The following is a 24,945-nucleotide window of genomic DNA, read 5'->3' as shown; positions in this document are numbered from 1 at the left end:
AATAAATATTAGGCCTCCTTTGTCTTCTCAGTGCCAGCTTGAAAGCATTCCTCTTCCAACAAGGCTTTTCAGTAGAGATATCTCCCCTGTTAGTATCTGTGGTGGAGTTTTTAGATGTTTTAATTACTTTGTGTGCTTGAAAACCTGGGCTCCTTTGGGAGGAAGGTCGAGGAAAGAAACAACTACAGTCGTAGCTCGGGTTACAGATGCTTCAGGTTACGGACGCTTCAGGTTACAGACTCCTCAAACCCTGAAATAGTACCTCGGGTTAAGAACTTTGCTTCAGGATGAGAACAGAAATTGCACGACCCCGGCGCAGCGGCAGTTGGAGGCCCCATTAGCTAAAGTGGTACCTCAGGTTAAGAACAGTTTCAGGTTAAGAATGGACCTCCAGAACGAATTAAGTTCTTAACCCGAGGTACCACTGTATCTGACTTTTAGAAGACACCTGAAGGCAGCCCTGTTTAGGGAAGTTTTTAATGACTGATGTTTTAATGTATTTTTAAAGTTTTGTTGGAAGCCCAGCCTGGTGGGCGGGGTATAAGTAATAAATTGTTGTTGTTACTGTTATTGTTATTATTAAATAAATAACAGCCCGGGAGACTTTTGCATCCCTTGCTATGATCCATTAGCAGAAAGTGCTCATAAAGGCATAGGAGCAGCGAAAAGTTGGCAACATCTCTCCAAAAATGCACTAGAAAAGGGGCAAAGAAAGATGTGATAACCTTACCCAGGAAACTTTTGGGTTTTTCCCCCTCACAGCACAGCCGGATTAACCTCCTCCAGCCATATGTCTGAGTGACAGCTGTGCTGCCCGGCCTCTTAATGCAATTAGCAGATCTTCTTTCCCAGCACTGCCTGATTCAGGTCAAGAGCAGCAGGGTGGGTGGGGGAACAGAGGGCGACCCCCCACACATTGGGGGTGATGGCCCTGCAGACTCCGCTGCCTCCCAACCTGCGGAGGGGGCTGACAACTTTCAGCGGGTCCCTCTTCATCAACAACAAGACTGGCGACTGCGGCCTGGCACAGAGCTACCACCCAGGTATGATGAGATTTGAGGAGTGGGCTTTAGTAAGATCTGGGAAAGCTTTTGACCATGGGTAGGCAAACTAAGGCCCGGGGGCCGGATGCGGCCCAATTGCCTTCTCAATCTGGCCCATGGACGGTCCGGGAGTCAGCGTGTTTTTACATGAGTAGAATGTGTCCTTTTATTTAAAATGCGTCTCTGGGTTATTTGTGGGGCATAGGAATTCGTTCATTTTTTTCGTCTTCTTCAAAATATAGTCCGGCCCATAGCTGTCAACTTTCAGATTTGAAAATATGGGATCAGCAGCCTCGAAAATAAGGGATCAGCAGCCTCACCTGTCCCGGGGACAGTCCAAGGGCTATCTAACAATCCGGGATAGCAGTGGGAAGCAGCGGGAAACGGCGCTGGAATAAGGGAATTTCCTGCAAAAAAAGGGAAGGTTGACAGCTATGGTCTGGCCCCCCACAAGGTATGAGGGGCAGTGGACCGGCCCCCTGCTGAAAAATTTTGCTGGCCCCTGCTTAACGTTGAACTGGGGCAAACAAGGATTCCGATGCAAGCCCTTCCCAAGGGGGTGGTCTTCATGGCTGTAAATCAGTGGTAGAGCACCTATTTACAATTTTATGATTCTACCATTCTGTGGTTCTATAGTTTATTTGATCTGATTTAATATTTGGAATAATCAAATCATAAGAGTTGGATGGGACCACAAGGGCCATCTAATTCCAGTCCCCCCCTACAATGCAAGAATCTTTTGCCCAACATGGGGCTTGAACCCACATCCCTGATATTAAGCGTCTCATGCTCTACCGGCTGAGCTATCTCAGGAATGAGATTTCCAGCAACAAATGTTGAGCTCAAAGCGGCTCACAGCAGCACTGAGAAGAACAAACACTGCAATTGCTATAACAGCAAAACGAGGAAGCATATTACGAAAGCAAAGAGCAGAAGCAAATTAAACTGTTGGGACTATGCCAAAATAGCAAAAATTGACCGGAAAACTCAGGAACCAAAAAGACCAAAACTTTAACAAAGAATCGGGGAAATTTTTATAATTTTTCTTGGAGACCACTGTAAGCAGATGAAAACATTAGCAGGATTGTGATAACACTTGTAGCAAGTACTGGGGGAGAAAATGGAGTTATACAAAGTATGGACTATTGAAAAAAGATGCAGTAGAAAAGGTTTAATAATAGGACCCACTGAAGGGAAGGTGGGAAGTCCAGAGATTCAGAGGAATCTTTAAATGTGTATGTGCATGGTTGTATTGTTATAATTTTATATTTGTAAAATCAAATAAAAAATATTTTAAAAAAAGAAAGAAGAAAAGAAAGCAAAGAGCAAAAGCAAATTCATCAAAACAATTAATATGATTTAATAAAGTGGTCGTGATTCAGTTCAGTTGAATAAAATTCCTATATACCGCTTGATATACAACACTTCAAAGCGGTTTCCGAAAAGAATGAAATTACCGGTTAGAAGCAGCTGTTTAAAACATTCAAAAATAACAATAATAACTCAACAGTAAGTGAAAACCCAGAGTAAAACATATGTCAGCATTGTACATGTCTGGGTAGGCTTGCCTAAACCAAAGTGTTTTTAGCAGGCGCCGAAGAGAGTACCGGGAAGATGCCTTCTTGATGTCAATCGGCAGGGAGTTCCGAAGTTAAAAACCTGTAAAAGTGCTAGTTCTGCAGATCAGAGCAGTTGAGTGGGAATGCATGGGGCAAGATGGTTTCGTAGGGAAACTGTAATCCAAACCAAGTTGACGTTTATAAGGGTGGGATATACTGTATTTTTTGCTCTATATGACGCACCAGACCACAAGACACACCTAGTTTTTGGAGGAGGAAAACAGGAAAAAATATATTCTGAATCTCAGAAGCCAGAACAGCAAGAGGGATCGCTGCGCAGTGAAAGCAGCAATCCCTCTTGCTGTTCCGGCTTCTGGGATAGCTGTGCAGCCTGCATTCGCTCCATAACACACACACACATTTCCCCTTACTTTTTAGGAGGAAAAAGGTGAGTCTTATATAGCAAAAAATACAGTAAATTCAACAAGTTAAAAGCTATGCAAGAGCCCGTTTGTTTCACAGTAATTTTGAATTGTATTAACTGCCGACCTTGTATTCAACCTTGGGACAATCCCTTGGCAAGATGCCTTATCCAACGCTCTAATGAGAAAAAATACAGCGCCACTGGCAAACGGGTCCAGAGAAGGCTGTTTTCACCCTGAGATGCTGCTGCTGCAAACCCTTGGCGTCTTTTCCAGACCACACGGTGCTTTCCAGTCTTCCGTTACAGATGATGCTGTACTTCAATGCCTTCTTCTCCCCATTCTGGTGCCTGTCGGAGGGGGTCATGCTGGAACTGAAGGTAGTCAGGGTTCCCCCCCCCCCTTTTCTTTTGTATGTTTCCGAGCACAATTCAAAGTGTTGGTGCTGACCTTTAAAGCCCTAAACGGCCTTGGTCCAGTATTCCTGGAGGAGCGTCTCCACCCCCATCATTCAGCCCGGACACTGAAGTCCAGCGCCAAGGGACTTCTGGCAGTTCCCTCATTGCGAGAAGCCAAGTTACAGGGAACCAGGCAGAGGGCCTTCTCGGTAGTGGCGCCCTCCCTGTGGAACGCCTTCCCACCAGATGTCAAAGAGAAAAATAACTACCAGACTTTTAGACGACATCTGAAGGCAGCCCTGTTTAGGGAAGCTTTTAATGTTTGATGCATTACTGTATTTTTATATTGTGTTGGAAGCCGCCCAGAGTGGCTGGGGAAACCGAGCCAGATGGGCGGGGTATAAATAATAAATTGTTGTTGTTGTTGTAAACCGGAGCTGGCCTTTGGTTGGTCAGGCACAGCCTGACTCCCTCCTTTGGCAATCTTCACAGAACTTTAGCCTAATGGTTGCCATCAATTTGAGTTGAATTAATTTTATAATGAAATGATTTTAGAATGTTGTACTATTTTATTGTTGTTAGCTGCCCTGAGCTCGGCTTCGGCTGGGGAGGGCGGGATATAAATAACATTTATTATTATTATTATTATTATTATTATTATTATTATTATTATTATTAGTTTGGCGAAAAAACATCTGCTTTACATGTGGAAGGAGGAGACCCCAGATTCAATTCCTGGCATCTCCAGGTGGGGAGGGACAGACCAGCCTGAAACCCCAAAGCTGTTGGGGTCAAGTGTTTTTTTTTGGGGGGGGGGCGTCATCTGCTTAAGATTCTTTAGCTGTGATTCCCTGCATTGCAGGGGGTTGGGCTAGATGACCCTAGGGTCCCCTTCCTACGCTACAATCCCATTTTTCTAAGTTAGAGGAAACACGATAGTCCTTTTCAACTAGTTCTCTCTCTTTCTACCCTCCTTCCAGTACAGCCTACTGCCCGCTTACTATCAGTTCCTGCTGGTCAGTGCATACCTGATGATCATCTCAGCCGAAGGTCTGCGGCTCTACCTGGGGTTTATCGGAAATCTGCAGGAGAAGGTAAGGCCTCAAGGCAGGGAGGATGAACGTTAGGCAGTGGCGTAGCGTGGGTTGTCAGCACCCGGGGCAAGGCAAGTAATTTGCGCCCCCTAACCCGTCAGTGGCCCTAACGTCAGTGGCGTAGCGTGGATTTGCGCCCCCTAACCCTAACCCCCAGATGTTACGCCCGGTGCGGCTGGCCCCCCCTGCACCCCCCACGCTACGCCACTGACGTTAGGGCTGAGAGCCAAGTGTGGCCCTCCATACCTCTTTGCCTGGCCCCCAGGATTTTCTCCAGGCCACTCCCCTCTCTTCTTCGCACCCTCCTTCTTCTTTTTTTAAAAAATGTTTTTATTAATAATTTCAACATATCAAAAGATCAAAACATATCATATTCATTATTTCCCCCCTTTCTGCCCCCACCTCTCCATCAAGCCCTCCCCCCTCCCCCCCAGACTTCCCTCAGCTCCTCTCTCTGATTTTTCAACACATATTATTCTCTGCATACTGTGAAATTGTAGAAATCCTTATATTATCTATCTGCTATGTTAACAATCAATAAATGTGTGTATGTTTGTTCAAAACCTGCCAAGGAGTCCAATTCATTTTGTTGTCTTTTTAAGTAATTTGTAAAAAGTCCCCATTCTTCTTTGAAGTCACAGTTGTCCTTATCTCGCAGTTTATATGTTAGTTTAGCCAGCTCTGCATAGTTCATCACTCTTGTCCCTGTTCCTTTCTTCGCACCCTTCTTCAGTGTGTTTTGTGCTGCCAGTCAGTGTAGACCATTACACAAAACAAAAGAATTGCCGTGAAAATCCCTGAAACGAGAGGTAATCGACTATAGAATTGAATAACAAAAATCAAAAAATTTAAGGAAAAATTAACCTAGAATTAAACAAAGACTTAACGAGATGCCGGCTACAAAACTCTTTTCACTGAACTAATCAGTTTCCTCAGAAGGAAATAAAGAATTTTAAACCTTAAATGATTTTAAGCGATATCAAACAAACTCAAGAGCAGGGCTGAGATGCTTCCTTGAGTTTACAAAAAAGGTATAAAAACCTCAATGACAAGTTTTAAACATAGCCCTATTTAAGAGAACATTATAAACCTTAAATGGTTTTCAGTGATTTCCAGCAAACTCAAGAGCAGCACTGAAACGCATCCCTGAGTTTACAAAAAAGGTTTTAAGAAAAACTTACAAAGGAATACGAGATAAGCTGTTTAAGTTTCAAACAAACTCAAAAACAGGGCTGAAGCGCTCCTGACTGCTGATGTTAAAGACTGATACAGAGTGTTTCCAATCACAGTTTTTTATACAGTGGTACCTCAGGTTAAGTACTTAATTTGTTCCGGAGGTCCGTACTTAACCTGAAACTGTTCTTAACCTGAAGCACCACTTTAGCTAATGCGGCCTTCTGCTGCTGCCGCACCGTCGGAGCACGATTTCTGTTCTTATCCTGAAGCAAAGTTCTTAACCTGAAGCACTATTTCTGGGTTAGCGGAGTCTGTAACCTGAAGTGTATGTAACCTGAGGTTCCACTGTACTGTAAGGTGAAGGAATTTTTAAAGGGACAGAACACCTAGTTCAAACACAGGGCGGGTTTGATAAAGTTTGCAAAGAATAACAAGAATAATATTAAATAGAGTTGTAAGAAATTATAAGAAGGAACTGAAGTCAATATAAGAATTGAGACATCTGGAGGGCCGAGGTTGAGGAAGCCTGGTGTAGGCAATACTGAGCTGGATGGATGGGTAAAAGGCAGCTTCCTCTGTTCCTTGGCTCCTGCAGGTCCCGGAACTGGCTGGCTTTGTCCTTCTCTCCTTCCTGATTGAGACGCCTGTCCTGCTGTTCATCCTGACCGACGAACACATCATCCGCCTGCCATTGGAGACGGCTGTCCACCTGGTCCTCCTCTTCTTCCTTGCCTCCGAGATCACGGCGGCTGTCTTTGCTCTCAAGGGGATGACCAGGCAGCTAGCCAGGCAGTTCTACCTGAAGCAATTCGAGGAGGGGCCCGGCGGGCTGGGCCCGGGTGCGAGGGGCAGCCAGCAGGGGGCTCGGCTGTCCGTCAGCCCTGACTCCGCCCTGCTTTCTGCACAGGGGCGCTAAATGAGCGACGGGCGGGGGGTGTCTTCCCTTTGCGGCGGTGGTCCTCACTGAGGGCCAGCGTGCTGTCATCGAGTAACATCTGAGAGAACAGAGTTCAAATCCTCACTCGGACATACGAAGCTCCCTGGGAGACCCCGAACGAGGCACTATCTCTCAGGCCAACCTGAGAGCCTCACAGGGTGGTTGTAGGGACTGAACTGAGATAGGGGAGGGCTGTGTATGCTGCCTGGAGCTCCTTGGAGAAAAAGGTGAGATATAAATGCAATAATTATGTTATGTACTGAGTTGAATAGGATCCAAAAGGCAGCAGCCTGATTGGTCCTAGAACAATAGGATCCAGAATGCAGCAGTCTGATTGGTCCTAGAACAATAGGATCCAGAATGCAGCAGTCTGGTTGGTCCGCAGGAGCCACCCAATCCAGCTTCAGGTGGAAGTGAATCTGCAACCTGATTGGCCTACAGGAGAATCCCGGAATTAGCCAATCACGTGGGGCCCATTGTGTAAATAATGTATATAAAGCAGACATTCTGGGGGAACTGGCATTCCTCACTACTATGAGCTGAATAAAGAACATGAAATCCACTCTCGACTCCGAGTATATTTCAAATTAAGTAAGAAATAAATAAATATGCAGGCAAACCCTTAAGATGTGGAACTCCCTCTTTACAGTGCTGCGTCGGGCATCATCATTGCACATGGTTCATCGTATATCAAAGATGCTCCTCTTTATCCCGGCCTTTGCACAGCATTTGAAGCTGTTTGATACTTCCACCAAAGTATCCTGGGATGTGTTTGTTTGTTAAGGGCGCTGAGAGTTATGAGGCGAGCCCCCTTTCCCCCTCCCAGAGCTGCAATTCCCAGAGTTCCTTAGGAAGAGGGATTGATTGCTAAACCACTATGGGAATGTGTGTGTGTGTGTGTGTGTGTGTGTGTGTGTTTTTTAAACTGTTTTTATTATTATTATTGTATATCGCCTTGAGAAGATTGTGTAGAAGGTGATTAATAAACTGACGGTGGTGATAATAATAATAATAATATATTAATTTTATTAATTGACGTGGGACCTGAGTACTTGATGGAGCACCTGTCGCCACATGCCCCAATACACAGTTTGCAGTCAGAGAAAGAGAGAGACCCTTACAGAATCATAGAATGGGAAAGGGCGCCGAGGATCATCTAGTCCAACCCCCTGCAATCCAGGGACCTTCTCGTCATATATGCTGAGCACCTTTTCGGGGAGGTGTGGTGGGCTATAAATTTAAATAGACGCCAAGAAAATGCACCAGTTCCCCACGTAAGTAAAGAAAACCTGCAAGTCCCATAGCAAAGGGTGAAAAAAGCAGGTTTCATCTAAAAGTGATCTTTAGGCAGAAGCAGGAAGATAAACTAATGTGGGGAGGTTTTGATTCCCTCGACAGAAGTGTGGCTGAGAATTATTCCAATGGAATCTCTATATCTGAGAGAGGAAGAGAGGAAGAGAGAGGGGTGGGTTTGATGGGCTTCCCCCACCCTGGTATCTGAGACCCTTTATACCAGCCCTCCCCAAACTACAACTCCCAGGGTTGTTGGGAATTGTAGTCCCAAACCTCTGCAAGGCATCTATATCTACCTCTGTGTTGTTGCTACCCTCTGAAGGTTTTGAACTACAACTCCCATCAACCCCAGACAGCCCAGCCCTGGGGCTGATGGGAGTTGTAGTCCAAAACACCTGGTTGGAGGAGTCTGTTTTCAAGCGATACCCCAGTTGGACACCAAATGCATCCAAAGCAGGGAGGAGAGATCTTGCCCGTCTGCTTGAGCATCTATCCCACATTAGGTCTCTCCTGAGATTTCTTGCCCGTGGTCTGTAGGGCTAGTGTGGCTGCGTCAACTTTGGTTTTCGGAGGCTTTGCCTGGAAAAGCAGAACAGGGAACATATTAGAAAGGTACTGTGGGCATTGGGAAAAGGTTCAGAAAAGGGCAAGCAAAATAAAGAAGGGGACTAAAGATAGGTTGCAGTGTTTGGGACTTTTTAGTTTAGCGAAAAGGCACGCAAGACATGATAGAAGCATGGCTTGGCAGGGAGACAGCAGATAGAGAAAAGTTTTTCCCCCTCTCTCAGAACACCAGAACTCATGGAGAGCCAATGAAGATGAATTTTGGATGATTTGGGACAGAGAAGAAGAAGAAGAGTTTGGACTGTGATATGGTTTTATGAAATAATGATATTGGAAACTGCTATATATAACTCCTAAGAAACTCAGATGGAATAGATTTGAGGGAGTCAAATAATATGTTTATGAAGATGGATTTTAATTAATTAATTAAGTTTTAGTTTATGTGGTGATTTGTTGTATTTTATGTTTTATATTCTTTGTTCTTTTTCTTTTTTCCGTTTCATTCTTTTTCCTTTATTATTGTTAACTTTTTCTTGTGTTACGTTTATGTATTGGAAATAATAAATATTATTATGAAAAAGAAGAAGAAGAGTTTGTACTTGATATCCCGCCTTTCACTCTCCTTAAGGCAGGCATGACCATAGTCCATTTTGGGGGCCTAATCCGGCCCTCTGGTCGGTTTAAACTAGCCTCTGTGGCAGTTTATTTCCTGGGGTAAACCCCCCCCCCAAAATCTCAACAACTTCAATCCTAAAAGAAGCTCAACAACTTTGGTTGGCCCTTTGGTCAGCCCCCACGGCCCTTCACTTCATCAAATCTGGCCCTCTTTGAAAAAAGTTTGGCCCTTAAGGAGTCTCAAAGTGGCTAACAATATCCTTTCCCTTCCTGTCCCACAACAAACACTCTGTGAGGTGAGTGAGGCTGAGAGACTTCACAGAAGTGTGACTGGCCCAAGGTCACCCAGCAGCTGCGTGTGGAGGTGCGGGGAAGCGAACCCGGTTCACCAGATTACGAGTCCACCGCTCTTAACCACTACACCACACAGCACAGAGTTAAACTGTGGGACTGTTTCCCGTAAGGACCTCCAACTTGGATGGCTTTTAAACATGATTACGCAAATGCATGGGAGATCAGACTATCAATGGCTCAATAGAGGCACTGCGTGGCTGGAGGCAGCAATGCTTCTGAATACCAGTTGCTGGAAACAGCAGGAGAGAGAGGGCTCTTGTGCTTGAATCCTGCTTGTGGATTTCCCATTGAGGCATCTGGTTGGCCACTGTGAGAACAGGATACTGAGCTAAAGGGGCCATTGGCCTGATCCAGCAGGTTCTCCTTGTGTTCTTTTACTTTTAATCTGCCCCCACGATCTGAAGGCTGTGTTTTAGCATGCAGAAAAGCCTGCTTTTACCAGGTAACAGGTAAAGGACCCCTGGATGGTTAAGTCCAGTCAAAGGCGACTATGGGGTTGTGGCTCTTCAGGCCAAGGGAGCTGGCATTTGTCCACAGTCAGCTTTCCGGGTCATGTGGCCAGCATGACTAAACCGCTTCTGGCGCAACGGAACACTGTGACAGAAACCAGAGCGCATCGAAACGCCGTTTACCATCCCACTGCAGTGGTATCTATTTATCTACTTGCACTGGTGTGCTTTCGAACTGCTAGGTTGGCAGGTGCTGGGACAGAGCAATGGGAGCTCACCCCTTCACGGGGATTCGTACCACCGACTTTCAAATTGGCAAGCCCAAATCGGCAAGCCCAAGCTCAGTGGTTTAGACCGATGTCCCTCTGCTTTTAGCAGGGACACCCCCCCAAAAAAATTAAGTAAAGGCTTGGGGAGCCAAACACCTTCAGACACACAATCCCTCTCAAGATCCCTGACCAGTCGCTGCCAGTCCCCAGGGAGCATGAGGGGCTGCTGAGGCTGCGATTCCCCACAGCGGGACGATGGGGCGTGACAGTGAGTGCTAAATGGGATGGAACCGGAGCATGCAGGCAAGGCAGCAGCAAAGGGATGTTTACAGCAAAGGGCATGGTGGAGAGAGAGGGAATTCAAAGGAAGCCGCATCCACATAAACAAAAGCAAGAGGCCAGATCAGCCCACATCAGATCGCTGTTACCTCCTCGTATTTCTCGCTCCGATAAAATTCGGCTTTCGTATCGAGGTACAGCAGGACGAGGTCGCAAACCACGGCAGCCTAGGATGGCAAGAGTCCAGTATGACATCATTCAGCATCCAGACCAGCCTTGGCCAACACGGCGCTCTCTGTTTGTTTGGATCTACAACTCCCATCAGCCCCAGGGGCATCGTACAGCTGCAATGCCCGGGGCTGATGGGAGTTGTAGTCCAAAAGGGCCTTTTTTACTCTACCAGTCATACTTACAGCTCCAAGGAAGGCAGCTCCTGTCCCCAAGTTGACAGCGGTGGGAATGATGCTGAACTTCCCAGCCTGAGTAATAAAAAGAGTGTAGGGTATTAGGGGAGGGGTAGTAACTCGGGGGGGGGGTGGACACATGCTGCACTCCTTCTGGGGTTTTTTGTCTGTCTTTTGTCCCCATCCTGCACTCATCTGTGGCTCTTAGAAGCTGTCAGCACGCGACAGAAACCACACCCTGGGAACGGCTTTGACTGGCCGGCTAAACCAGGTGAGGGTAGCTGACGGGTCTCAAATACTTGGTGAGTTAGGGATTTCCCCTGCATTATATAGAAAACTGTCATCTACTAAGTCAGGCCACTGGTGCACTGAGCTTCTGTGGTAAATATAAGGCACAAATAATTGGGAATATAAGCTCCCCCCCCCTTTTCTGTCTGTGGCGCAGGGGTGGGCAGGGGAAGGTCTAGACCGTGTGAAAAATGAACATAATATTTTAGCTGCAGTTCACTCATTTTCAGCTATGTATTCTTGCTATTAAAAAAGCGTGCCTTGACATTTCGTTGTTGCGCCCATAACCTCAGTTTAAGGTGCCCTTTAGCTCCTAGCTTTCATATCTTAGTTTCTAACACTTGGGGGGGGGGCAATGAATGGGATCCCTGCAGAGCAACTCCTCCCCTAGGGATCCGCTGCACATGGGGCCTCAGAGGTCCTTACCTGGCCGTGAACCGAAATATCAAAGCGGATACCATAGAGTTTCAACAGGCTCCGAGACTGCTGGTTCAGGGGGTCCCGATAATAGGAGGCGGTTCTGAAGAAAGAAAGAAAGCGGATGAGCAGCGTACTTGCAGAAGCTGTGTCTTGGTCCACATGCTACTGGACCACGTTTGAGGTTCTTGTATCGACTGGCAGGGCCCTTGACAACTTGGGTTCAAGATACTGCGAGGAGTGCCTGACCTCTCATATTATTTATTTAGTTTTTGAATATATTCATATCCCTCCTTTCTGCCAAGTTGGGGTGCAAGTTGGCTTAAAAGCAACATAACAAAATGCAAAGTGATATCAATGAACTAGCTAAAACAACCATCAAAATACATCAGAACACATGCGGAACCAGCTATTAAAACACCGTTTGCCCTGACAGCATCACCTGCGCTTCAGATTCCAAAGGCATGTATGAACAGGAAGGTATAGGAGCACAGGTGGCGCTGTAGTCTAAACCACTGAGCCTCAGTTTTTTAGCACAGCTCTTTCCCAATACATATGCAGTTTCCCCCGATATACAAATTATTGGGAAGTACATTTGCGTATGGTTCCCCCCCCCCAACATATACATTTTTCTGCACATTTCTCGGCATTGCAAAATTCAGAGAAGTGTAGATTCCAAAAGGTTGCTGTGTTTCGTTTCACGTACTGTTTCAATAAACGTGAATTGGGCATGTTTGCCTTTAAATGCAAGCAGAATTGAATCCTCCCCGCCCCCATTCCTACTTAAGACAGAACAGCTGGCTTGCGCGCTGCTTCCTTCACACCCTCCTGCCTGCTGCTGTGCCCACCTGAAGTTAAATTTCTTTTCCAGCAGAGTGAAGGAATAGCAGGGTCTGCATCTCGAAGGAGGCTGATCCAAGTCACAATCCCAGTCGATCCGCAGGCCAATAGCGCCCCCCTGTGTGGGATCCACCAAATGCCATAAGATTAATATTAATTGGGCAGAAGAACAGAGGGCACTGGGATCTATTAGTATTGAGATTATTATTATTATTATTATTATTATTATTATTATTATTATTATTATTATTTATACCCCGCCCTTCCTGGCCAGAGCTGGGCTCAGGGCGGCTAACACCAATAAAATCACAGTAAAAACATAATAGGGGAAAAAGGGGGGGGGGAGGAAAAAACACCAATTTAAAATACAGGTTAAAATGCAATTTAAAATGCAGCCTCATTTTAAAGTAGCTGATAAATCAAGACCATAAGGGGAGGGAAACATAAGGGTCAGAATGAGTCCAAACCAAAGACCAGGTGGAACAGCTTTGTCTTGCAGGCCCTGCAGAAAGATGTCAAGTCCCGCAGGGCGCTAGTCTCTTGTGACAGAGCGTTCCACCACGTCGGGGCCAGTGCTGAAAAGGCCCTGGCCCTAGATGAAACCAATCTAACCTCCTTGAGGCTCGGGACCTCCAAAGGGTTGTTATTTGTGGACCTGAAACGTGGCTTCAGCGGCTCCCCTTCCCGCACTGTTCCGAGATGAAGATCACATCTACAACGTATATTTCACACTTCCCCCAAAGAATCCTGGGAACTGTAGTTTATGCCTCACAGAGCCAGCACACTTAACAAACCACAGTTCCCAAGATTCTATGGAGGAAGCCGTGTGCTTCAAAGAAGCAAAATGCAGGTGCTGCAAGCTTTCTAATTCTCTTTTTTATAGTAATCATAGAATTGTAGAGTTGTAAGGGAACTTGAGGATCATCTCGCCCAACCCTCTGCAATGGAAGAATTTCAACTAAAGTATCCATTACAGATGGCCATGCAACCTCTGGTTAAAAACCTCCAAGGAAGGAGAGTCCACCACCTTCTAAGGTGGTCTGTCCCACTGTCAAACAGATCTCACCATTAGAAAGTTATTCCTGATGTTTATAGTCAGAATCTCCTTTCTTGTAACTTGAAGCCATTGGAGCAGGAGAAAACAAGCCTGCTCCATCTTCTTTGTGACAGCCCTTTAGATAGTTGAAGATGGCTATCATATCAAGTCTCAGACTCATTTTCCCCCAGACTAAACATACCCAATTCCCTCAGCAGTTCCTTTTAAGGTTTGGTTTCCAGACCCTTAATCATCTTGGTGGCACATGTTTCAGCTCATCAATATCCTTTGTAAATTGTGGCGCCCAGAACTGGACACAGTACTCCAGGTGTGGTCTGACCAAGGCAGAATAGTGCTAAGATAGGGTTACCAGATGTCCCCGGTTCCCAGGGACAGTCCCTGGATTTGCAAATCTGTCCCCAGACAAATTCCGTCCCTGGAATATCACCAGATTTGCAAATCTGTCCCTGGGAAATGTGGCAGCGGCAGCCTCAGCAGCCCGGAGCCAGCCTGGTAGCGCAGTTGGCCCTGGCTGGCTTCAGGAGCTGCTCGCTGCTGTGACGCCCACTATTTTTCCTTGCCGCAAGTCCCCATATCATGTGTCTTGTGCTCCGGGCTGCTCACTGCCACTGCCGCCACCACTGCCAAAGGGGAACCAGGACGTCCGGTGGTACAGATCTCCTGCCCCCTTCCCCCTTTGTTTTGGATGATCAGGAGAGATTTGGGAGTTGCGGGCAGGCGGCCATTGCCCAATTTTTTAAAAAGTCTGTGTCAGGGAACTGCCATAGGCTCAGAGGCAAGAGGGGAAAAGCCAGATGGATTACAGAGAGCCCCCAAAGATTGTGGGAAGCAGCACCTCCTCAGCGGAGGAGAGTAGCCACGCCTCCAGCGGAGAGGAGCTTCAGGGCTCGGAGGAGGCGAGGCGGTGCCAGGACACCTTGCCTGGGCAAAGCGGGGAGGAGAGACGTCCTCTGTTGCCCACACCCTCCCTGCGCAGTAGGCTTCGGCGCCGAGGGGGGAGGCGCAGATTGGGCGTCAAAAAACTACTCTGCTGGGGAAGGTTTAAGGACCGCCCACTCACAGATTCTGCCAGTGAATGAGTGAGCCACTGAGTAGTGGTGCTCTGAATGGTGAAGGGTTTTTGGCACCAATAACGAGGCTTTACAGCCGACCAGGGAGGCATTTGCCTGATTGCTCTCGAGTAACCCCCTGATATCCTTACAGTCTGTGCATTTGTTTCATAGGGTGCGAAAGAAGGGCTTTGCACCTTTATACAATATGCATGTGTGCTTGGACCCAGGGTCTTTTGCCTCACCATCCCCACTACTGACTCCCTGTTGCTACTCAGCTTCCAAAAAAAATATGTCCCCGGATTCATTGAAAGAAATCTGGTAACCATATGCTAAGAGTAAGACTTTCCTTGACCTGAACACTATACTTCTGTTGATGCAGCCTAGAATGGTGTTAGCTTTTTTTGCTGCCTTATGCTGCATCAGACTGTTGGTCCATCTAACTCAGTATTGTCTACACTGACTGGCAGCAGCTCTCCAGAGTTTTAGGCAGGAGGTTTCCTACCTGGGGATTTTGCCAGGGGCTGGGCATGGGATGTTCTGTATACAAAGCAGATGCTGAATTGCTCTGCTACGGCAGTGGCACTGCTGGATGGGACTTCATCCATTTCCCATAAGCCACCTCACTCCCTTTCTAAGGTTAATGTGACCTGGAGTTAATGGACTTTTCCTGGGAGGGAAGCAGTTCCCAAAGAGCCCTGGCCCTCCGCGCTTGCATTTGTGGGATGGGTTGCTGAAGCAAAAGGGGAGACCTACCTGGTGAGCCAGCTCCTCAAAGCTCTCCCCAGCTGCCTCGACCATGTCACGAATGCGAAAAACGGGGCAATAAGGGTCATCTACGGCATCATATCGACACCCCTTGAAGTAAGAGCCATCCGTCGTCTTCAGCGTGTTTGTCCTGAACGAAAGCATGAAAAAAATTAAAGTTTTTGGGAAATCTGTTGTAATAGCAGCTTGGGAGAAAGAGCCTCGTGGCACCTTTATTTGCAACTGAATTGTTTCCTTTATTTAAAGGTAAAGGTAAAGGTACCCCTGCCCGTACGGGCCAGTCGTGTCCGACTCTGGGGTTGTGTGCTCATCTCGCTTAAGAGGCTGGGAGCCAGCGCTGTCCGAAGACACTTCCGGGTCACGTGGCCAGCGTGACGAAGCTGCTCTGGCGAGCCAGCACCAGAGCAGCACACGGAAACGCTGTTACCTTCCCGCTATAAAGCGGTACCTATTTATCTACTTGCACTTTAGGGGTGCTTTCGAACTGCTAGGTGGGCAGGAGCTGGGACCGAACGACGGGAGCTCACCCCGCCGCGGGGATTCAAACCGCTGACCATGCGATCGGCAAGTCCTAGGCACTGAGGTTTTACCCACAGCACCACCCGCGTCCCTTCCTTTATTTATATGCCACTTAATACTAAAATAGGGACGCAGGTGGCACTGTGGGTTAAACCACAGAGCCTAGGGCTTGCCGATCAGAAGGTTGGCGGTTCGAATCCCCGCGACGGGTTGAGCTCCCGTTGCTTGGTCCCTGTTCCTGCCAACCTAGCAGTTCGAAAGCACATCAATGTGCAAGAAGATAAATAGGTACAGCTCCAGCGGGAAGGTAAATGGCGTTTCCGTGCGCTGCTCTGGTTTGCCAGAAGCAGCTTAGTCATGCTGGCCACATGACCCGGAAGCTGTACACCGGCTCCCTCGGTCAATGAGCGCCGCAACCCCAGAGTCAGTCACGACTGGACCTAATGGTCAGGGGTCCCTTTACCTTTACCTAATACTAAAATAGTCACCAAACAGACGACAAAAACAGCAAATATTGTGCGCATGGAGACACACCCCATGAAGTTGAAATGCTGCCATATCATATAGTGCAGAAAACTGGGAATTATAGCGACAGAACTACTTAATCTGTATAGAAATTTATTTATGTATGCTACTACAGCAGCAAGAATGCTACTCGCCCCAAAATGGAAAGAAGCAGAAGTCCCAGCAAAGGAAGAATGAATACAAAAACATATGGAAAATGCAGACATGGTGAAACTTACCGAAAAAATAAGAAATCAAGATAAGCTTCTTTTATATATATAAAAGAACGGAAATGGTTTGTGGACTATTTACAGATAAGTTACAAACAGATAAAAACATTGGCAGGATTATTGTAATAACCTGCAGTTTCCAAAGAGTATATATTTAAAGCAGATAATTAAATGAGCAAATTAAATGAATTTGGATATGCAGAAGATATTTTAAAAATAATTTTAAGGAACCGCAGAAGGAGGGGGAAGGATATGTTAAAATGATTGTAAAATTTAAATGTATAAATCTGAAAAGTATAAATAAAAACTTTTTAAAAACCACCTGCAATACAACATAAAACAATAACATCCCCAAAAAGCAAGAACCCGAAGAGATATTTTGTGGCACTGTTATAAACTTTGCAAAGTTTCTAGACCATACAGAAACCTGCACAACCTATCTAACCTGTGTCAACAGTGCGTTGGGTGTTGGTGCCATGACTGACACTCCTGTTTGCAAACAGTATCCCAAACCCTCTGTGAAAACCACCCCCACCCTGCTTTAAAGATCTCAGCCCTTACCTGGAGAAGTTAAACCTGGTAAAGTTGACAGTGTTTTTAATAAAGAGAGTGAAATTCTCCGCTTCAGCCAAGAGTGGTTTCCTAGGTAGAAAACAGAATAGGTGGGCCTTGTGAACGCATTCGTGGAAGGAATGCAAGCATTTGGTTTTTACAACCTGCAGGCTCTTGGAGAATAAGTTAAGTTACCTTTCCATGAGAAATTGGAGTTTCTAGCGGATGTCTGATAATATGTGGTGGCTGATTCTTTATTTACTTACACATACAGCATGACATTTATATGTTGCTTGGTTGTAAGAAGTAGAAAAAACCCCCTCAAAGCAGTTTAGAAAAGAACGAATCAATAAAACAGTTAAAAGCAGCTATCTAAAACATTCAAAATGTAATTAAAATCAAAGATTAGCTAAAAACAGTGGCAGCCGCCTACATATTTGTTAGGCTTAGCTAAACAAGTATTTAATTTGTTTTCATTTTTAAAAATAATTTGGGCAAAGTTCTCTCTTGGAGACCAAAAATAGTGTTAATTCCCCCCACCCTTGAAGGTGGTTTGAAAGAGGAGTTGGTACCAAGTGCGATGTAGTTGCCTTACTTTTCCCTCTGGCTAAACAGGTTCTCAAGGCTTTTGGTATCATCTGGAAAAAACCCTGCAAAGCCTATTTGACCAGCAATACACCTTGTGGGAGGGGGCACCTCTCCCAACCAAATTTCTTCTTTGGTTAGCAGCTATGGCCTGTTCCCCAGCTGAAGATGTCTGGCTGACTTGCGGTGGGTTTGGGGGACAGAGATACAGGTAGCCATTGAAACAGGATCAAAGAGGACAACTTGCATACCTGGACAAGGTCTTGTTTTCCACCGGACACCACCCATAGATCTCACAGGTATTATGGGATGCATCAAACGGGACACACTTCCCTGTTTTTACTCCTGCAAGAGAACCGAACCACATCTCAGTTATGTCTTCTTTTTACCGAAGCCCTTTATTCCTTTCAAGGTGCACTGCAGCCCAACTCCCCCATGTAAAGTATTGCTTTAGCCTATATTTTTGGAAACCACCTAGAGGTTTTCTGACACTCAAGCTGTATGTGCATGCTGTTAAATAAATGAAATTGGGAAAAGCAGAAACTGAGAGATACTGAGATTGACGTATTTGCCCATTAGATCCCGGAAAGCTCAGATAATCCTGAGCTAGATGGGCAAATGGTTTAATTCAGTATGAGGTGGCTTCATCTGCTATATGTTTTAGAAAATATTCGCTATGCATTTCGACACCTCTTGGAATAATGTGGCCAAATTTTGCCTGCTGGTTCCTGAGATACAACTGGGTGCTGTTTAAATCAAGGTGGCTGACTGAACTTTTCCAAACTGCACTGATTTCCTTTTCCGACAAAATTGTATTAAATTTTGTTTTACATTTTAGAATATTCGTTTAAACAACCTTAAAATATCAACGACTTCTTCTCTTTCCATGATTCATTTTGCATAACATAAATCCCTGCATATTTTACATAAACTAAACCATTCAATATTCCATTATTACATCCATCAAAACTTATTTACACTGTTGAATTTATCTTAATGCTTGCCAATGTTTTCAAGTGTACATAATTCCCCCCCCCCATATAATCAATAAACATTTTCCAATCTCCTTTAAACGTTATGTTCTTCTTGTTCTCCTGTTCTATATGTTAGGTCCACAAGCTGTGCATATTCCATCAAGTTAAGTTGCTATTCTTCTTTAGTCGGGACTTCGCTCGTTTTCCATTTCTGGGCTAACAAAACACGGGCCGCAGTAGTGGCATACATAAATAACCTTTTTTGACACCTGGGAATTTCTGCCTGAATTATTCCCAACATAAACTGCACTGATTTCCAGTTGGCACCAATGGTTTGGAATCCTTCAGCAACAACAGCTAACAAGGCTGCTAGTAAGAAATCGAGCGGTTTTTGTAACTTGTGGCACGGCTGGCTGCTTTTGGGGAATGGAGGGAAGGATGCAGAGGAGAAATGTGAAAACAAGAGGGAAGCTTTCCCCAACCCAGTGCCCTTCAGATATTCTTGGATTGCAACTTCCATTGGCAGGGCCGGCCCCGTACATTTTGCCGCCTGAGGCGAAACGGAAAATAGCTCCCCCTGCTGCTGGTTGTGGAAGGCTGCAAGAGGGAGCCTTGCAAGCTGTAACCGCTGAGAAACTGGTGCCAAATTCGGCGTTCAGATGTGGGTGATGCGGAGAGCAGCGGGTAGGGACCAGGACTGAAACAGACCTCCTTACCATTTCCGTGGACTACCGGCTGTCCTGGCGAACAGTCCTCATCTTTCCTGCAATTCCCATCAGGGATGGAAGGATGCTGGAGGAGGGGAAGACAGTTGTTGAGAAGGAAAAGCATCTGCAGGGGACCCCTGTGAGAGGGTCCATTTGGCATGCCTTTATAAAGCTCTAGCGGGAAGGGGCACCGACAGACCTGACACAGGGTCTCAGGTCAACTTGGCCGGCCCCTTGCTGCTGTGATGATGTTGACAGGCATCCCGAAACTCGGCCCTCCAGCTATTTTGGGACTACAATTCCCATCATCCCTGACCACTGGTCCTGTTAGCTAGGGATGATGGGAGTTGTAGTCCCAAAACAGCCGGAGGGCCGAGTTTCGGGATGCCTGATGTTGGATTACCTGAACTGACACAGAATAAGCTGCTGTGATGCCTAAAGGTAAAAGGGACCCCTGACCGTTAAGTCCAGTTGTGGATGACTCTGGGGTTGCAGCGCTCATCTTGCTTTACAGGCTGAGGGAGCCAGCGTTTGTCCGCAGACAGTCATGTGGCCAGCATGACTAAGCTGCTTCTGGCAAACCAGAGCAGCGCACAGAAACGCCGTTTACCTTCCCGCCGGAGTGGTACCTATTTATCTACTTGGCACTTTGACGTGCTTTCGAACTGCTAGGTTGGCAGGAGCAGGGACCGAGCAACGGGAGCTCACCCCGTCACAGGGATTCGAACCACCGACCTTCTGATCAGCAAGCCCTAGGCACTATGATGCCTACAATGATGCAATCTGGTCTATGATTTGGGCTGAGAGCAGGCAAATGGTTGAGAGGTGCTTCTCCGGGGCTCGGGCAGAGAGGTCAAACTGCACAGCAGGGGTGGGGGAGCTCCAGACTGAATGTGGCCCCCAGAACTCTCTATCTGGCCCTCCCGAAGCCACACAACCCCTTCCAGGCAGCGTCTCTCCCAGGCCCTGCCTTGCACTCTCCTCAAGAGTTGTAGCCTAGCTGGGACGTGCCCTTTTTTAAAAACAATAAAGGTTTGTTTTCATTTCGTTTAATACTGTGTATAAAGCAGAGAGGACAATTATAATAACTGATGACGATCAAAAGATGAAAAACAAAACTGTAAAATAGGGACACAGAATGAGTACGGTTGCACATGGGTTAAAATAACAAAGTCCAAGTAAAATCATGTATGATCTAGCTAAGATTCCTGAATTGCCTGGGGTTGGACTAGATGACCCTCGGGGTACCTTCCAATTACTGCAAGCCCTCCAACAATTAAATGATCTTTTTGACATTTGCAAAGGAGTGCAATACTACCTGTGTAGTAATTTCAATGAGTTTCAATGAGTTTTCTGCAAGAAAACTGAAAGCAGATTCTGTTATGTACTGAAGTTCTCACCCTGGGCCAGCAGGGGGATACTGTAGATAGTTTTCACTCAGGTCCACATATGCAAATAAGGGATTGAAAGTGACGTTCAGTGATTGGATAGTTACAGAAAATGGTTACTGTTGCGTTCTAGTGGAGCTCTATATAAGCAGGCTGGCTGAACCCTTCAGTTCAGTTCTGTTCTGGCCTGTGAATAAACAAGAGCAGTTTGAAGAATCGCTGTGTCGTCTGATATGTTCACCCACAACTTAATAGATTTTAAGGGTTGCGATTCCCAAATTCTAGTCCAATCCTTGGGAAGAATTTGTGTGCCAATTCTAATAATTTTTCTATTTGTGTATTAATCTACTTCCCATATATTTTAAAGGGGCTGGGGTGTATCCTTGAACCCTTGCTTGCCTGGATAGAGAACGGCATCGGATGTGATCTCTGCCTTGCATGTTACCTCTGCACTGGCACCAATTTGTTGTACAATGGTAAAATTTACATTTGTTGCTCCACCCACTTTTGCCTCTGGCTCCGCCCACCAGTCATACCTGGCTCCAAAAGGTTCCTGCCTCCAGCAACTGTAGAGGAAGCAAAAAATTACCGATAAAGAAAAGCCAGCGACGTACCTCTGGACATGATCCTTGCACTTGCTTCGGTGTAGCAATGAAATTGGTCACCACAAAGAACACGTTTTCCCCCTATGAAATGTTTCAAAACACGTACATTCAATTGTTAGTTGTTGCTGTTTTTTAATGCCCCATATTATTTGTTTTGATATGCATCTTATTGGTTTTATTTTTGGTTTAATGCTCTTTTTTGTTCTTATATGGTACACTGCTGAATTTTTAAGAAACAAAGTGGTGTATAAAAGATTTAAAATAAATAAACAACACAACTTTCCCAGTATTAGTAACTTTACCACTACTTTACTACTGTTTGTAACTTTACTCCTAGTAGTAGTATTACTACCACAAACTTCTCCATCTCAATTTTTCATATGGCCTGATCCAGATGGGTAATTCTTTTGTGGCCACAAGGCCAAAGAAAGGATACCTGAGGGGGTTTCACGTAATCTGCCACATCCCAGATTCGGTCCCCAAGCTCTCGGATGCGTGTGACCGAAATCCCTTTCAGTTTGGTGATCACTGAGATGTGAGGGTCAGTATCTCTCTCCTGGTAGCCCTTTTTGGCTAGAAACACCCACCTGCGAGGCAGCAGAAAGAACAGGGATCCGAGATGCTTAACATGCACACTTAAAAGAACCCCTCTTCCATGCTCCAGATATGTTGCCCCACCCTTGGAGATCATTTGCTACAATTGCCTCAGCATTTCCAGATGGCTGCAAGGAGCGGGGCCTTTTTCTGTGGTGGCACCCTTGCAGTGGAACACCCTGACCAAGAAGCTCCTCAACCTTACTCATTTCCATCCCTTCAGAGATTAGACTGTTATTTAGTGTTCGACTATGTGTACAAAGGAGTCTGCCCTTTTGAAGGCCTTTTCCAACTTTACAATACCATAAATAAGCATGGATTTGAGCCTGCCTGTTCATTAAGGTCCTCTACAGCAGGGAACCCCGGGAATGACTGCGGCCCTCCACTCCTCTCTATCTGGCCCTCGGAAGTCTCCCCAGCCACATCTCTCCCCAGCCCTGACTCATGCACTGCTTGGACTCTGCTACGTTAGTCAGAAAACAGCATCTTGAATGCATTATAAACATGCAACACCAGATGGCGACAGAGAGCAAAGAAAAATTCTATGCAATTTTCTATAGCGGTTTCCCCCCTTTTGTTATAACAATTTAACTTCTGACTTCTTTATAGTGTTTCCCCCCTGTGTGTAGATCCACCCCTTGAGTATGTTTTGCCTGTCTTGAACTCTGATCACGCCCCTTGTTTGGGAGGAAGGTTGTAAGAGCTGCACAAGTGTGTGTTGATACTAACCTACTGGGAAAAGGGGAAATTTGCATTCGTTGCTCCACCCACTTTCGCCTCTGGCCCCGCCCACCACTTTCATGTGGCCCTCAGTCTGGAAGAGTTTCCCCATCCCTGAGCCTCAGCATGCACTATTGCAATAACTCATATCAGCAAGATGGGCAGGGCATAGATAATAAAATTATTATTATTAACCCCTGAACTATTTCCCTTTGCAGCCTTTCTTGAACTCGGTGCCTCACAGTTGTTTTGGACTGGGGTTGCCATCTTCACTCAACGCTGGCTGTGCTGGCAGAGGCTCATGCAAGCTGAAGGCAGCACACATTCCTGCCATGAACTTAAAGCCCAACCCTAAAAGACCCTGGGAGCTGTAGTTTGTTGAGGGTGTTGGGAATTGTAGCGCTGGGATGGGTAAACTGCAGTTCCCAATATGCTTGGGGGCGAGAGAGGGAGGCGTTAAATGTATGGTGTGTACCCAGCCGGAGTCCAAAAACTGCTTTGAGGTTTTGTTTTGTTTGACAGTCCAGGGTATATGAATGTTATGAAATAAATAAATAAACTTATTTACTCATTTCATAACATTTATACACTGCTTGATTGTAAAAAAAAAACCCTCAAAGAGGTTTATAAAAAAGATAAAACAATAAAATTATGACTAAGAATAATAAGATTTCCAAAAATTAAAATAACAAAAGACTAAAAGCAAATTGAAACTTTCACCAGCTTTCTAAGCACCTGGGTCAGCTTGTCTAAACAGGATTATTTTTTTTAATAGCAGACACTGAAAAGAATACAGTACAGAGAAGCTGCCTGCCTTATGTCAATAGGCAGGGAGTTCCAAAGTTCCAGGGTGGAGAAGACTGTGTGTTGCTTCCCATTCAGCGAATTGGGGACTGCGAGCAATCTACCTGCTTTCACCACCGTGATTCATTTGGGCAAAAACTCCGACGTTGGCGTTAAAAGGCAGAGGAGCAGGGCTAGCTGGAGGAATGTGGCAACCCCAGGCATAGGTGGGATGTGTGAGGAAGTGGATCCCTGCATGACTGCAGTTCCTCCTGCAAAAGAGGCTGCTTCTAGGGCACTTAAAAAAGAGAGCCAGAAGTCAGGCTGGAGGACCGTAAATCCACCCAATGCAGCAATTCACCAGCTCACCAGAAACGCCTCAGAAATGTCAGTGACTTGCGATTTCGAAGGCACCCGTCTCGCTGCTTCCGCAGCTCTTACCCGAGGATGTAGCCCACGATCCCGAGCTGGATCAGGCGGTGCAAGACTCCGACCTTCCTATTCCTGGTGAGCGCAAACTTCTCGGTCTTATAATCCAGAAAGCCGAAGCAGGAATGGCTCCAGGAATCCCCCATGGCCGGCTGGCTGGCTGTGAAATCCCGGCAGCAGAAGCTGACGGAGGACGCCACATCCTCCTGGCCTGCTGCCCAGGTAGAGAAGAGCAGGCAAAGAGGCAACTTTTCAGAAAACGCCGAAGATGTGAGGATCTGTGTCAGCATCTTCCAAAGCAGCAAGGAGGGGAGGGTAAAATAAAGCTGGCCTGATAATGGGCGACTAAAATTGGAAAGGAGGGTCAACAAGGACGTGGCTGTTGTCTCCATGGGCTAACTGGAATCAGAACTGTAGAGCTGGGAGGGATCCAAGGGTCAACTAGTCCAACCCCCTGCAAGGCAGGAATCTCAACTAAAAAACATCCAACCTCTGCTGAAAAACTTCCAATGAAGGAGAGTCCTCCACCTTCTGAGGTACTCCGTCCAGTGCCCGGACACTGAGATCCAGTGCCGAGGGCCTTCTGGCGGTTCCCTCACTATGAGAAGCCAAGTTACAGGGAACCAGGCAGGGGGCCTTTTCGGTAGTGGAACCCACCCTGTGGAACGCCATCCCATTAGATGTCAAAGAGAAAAATAACTACAGTGGTACCCCGCAAGACGAATGCCTCGCTAAACGAAAAACCCGCAAGACGAAAGGGTTTTCCGATTTTTAGAGGCTTCGCAAGACGAATTTCCCTATGGGCTTGCTTCGCAAGACGAAAGCCCATAGGGAAATCTCCTGGGACAGCGGGGAAACGCAGCGCACCTTCTCCTCTGTTCCCAGACCTGTCCTGAAGGCTTGTGGTGGGAGGTCCGGGAACAGAGGAGAAGGCGTGCAGCGGCTCTCCAAGCTGCGGATAGCAGCCTGCTGCCCCGCACGAGGGGCGCTCTTAAGCAGAGCGCCTCTCGCGCGGGGCAGACATTCACAGCTTGGGGAGCCCTGCAGGACTTCCCCGCAGGGCTCTCCAAGCTGCGAATA

At 46.4% G+C, this 24,945-nt stretch overlaps 2 protein-coding genes across 3 annotated transcripts; one reads left to right on the top strand and one right to left on the bottom strand.

Moving 5' to 3' along the window:
- The first annotated feature begins 616 nt into the window (after positions 1 to 616).
- LOC310694972 (transmembrane protein 17B-like) lies at positions 617 to 7,519 on the top strand. Its single transcript, XM_083478914.1, has 4 exons — positions 617 to 1,043; positions 3,301 to 3,404; positions 4,403 to 4,516; positions 6,288 to 7,519. Exons 1-4 carry the CDS (start codon positions 926 to 928, stop codon positions 6,606 to 6,608), a joined length of 657 nt encoding a protein of 218 aa, XP_083335040.1. The 5' UTR covers positions 617 to 925; the 3' UTR covers positions 6,609 to 7,519.
- A 112-nt stretch (positions 7,520 to 7,631) lies between these two features.
- P2RX6 (purinergic receptor P2X 6) lies at positions 7,632 to 24,419 on the bottom strand. 2 transcript variants are annotated; one of them, XM_083478724.1, is made up of 12 exons: positions 23,878 to 24,418; positions 21,776 to 21,926; positions 21,349 to 21,420; positions 19,356 to 19,431; positions 17,917 to 18,010; positions 17,090 to 17,170; positions 15,264 to 15,405; positions 12,410 to 12,519; positions 11,571 to 11,664; positions 10,866 to 10,931; positions 10,602 to 10,679; positions 7,632 to 8,501 (listed from the first exon to the last, which is right to left on the bottom strand). In XM_083478724.1, the coding sequence occupies exons 1-12, from the start codon at positions 24,255 to 24,257 to the stop codon at positions 8,412 to 8,414; spliced, it is 1,434 nt and encodes a 477-aa protein (XP_083334850.1). In that variant the 5' UTR covers positions 24,258 to 24,418; the 3' UTR covers positions 7,632 to 8,411. The 2 variants fall into 2 exon arrangements, with proteins under 2 accessions (XP_083334850.1, XP_083334851.1); XM_083478725.1 differs by lacking the exon at positions 17,090 to 17,170 and having other exon boundaries at positions 23,878 to 24,419.
- Positions 24,420 to 24,945: the final 526 nt, after the last annotated feature.

The sequence above is a fragment of the Podarcis liolepis genome, assembly GCF_965112155.1.
Source record: "Podarcis liolepis genome assembly, chromosome: 15".
NCBI lineage: Eukaryota > Metazoa > Chordata > Lepidosauria > Squamata > Lacertidae > Podarcis > Podarcis liolepis.
Note: the sequence above shows the minus strand (reverse complement) of the source record. Positions and strands in the feature narration are given on the sequence as shown.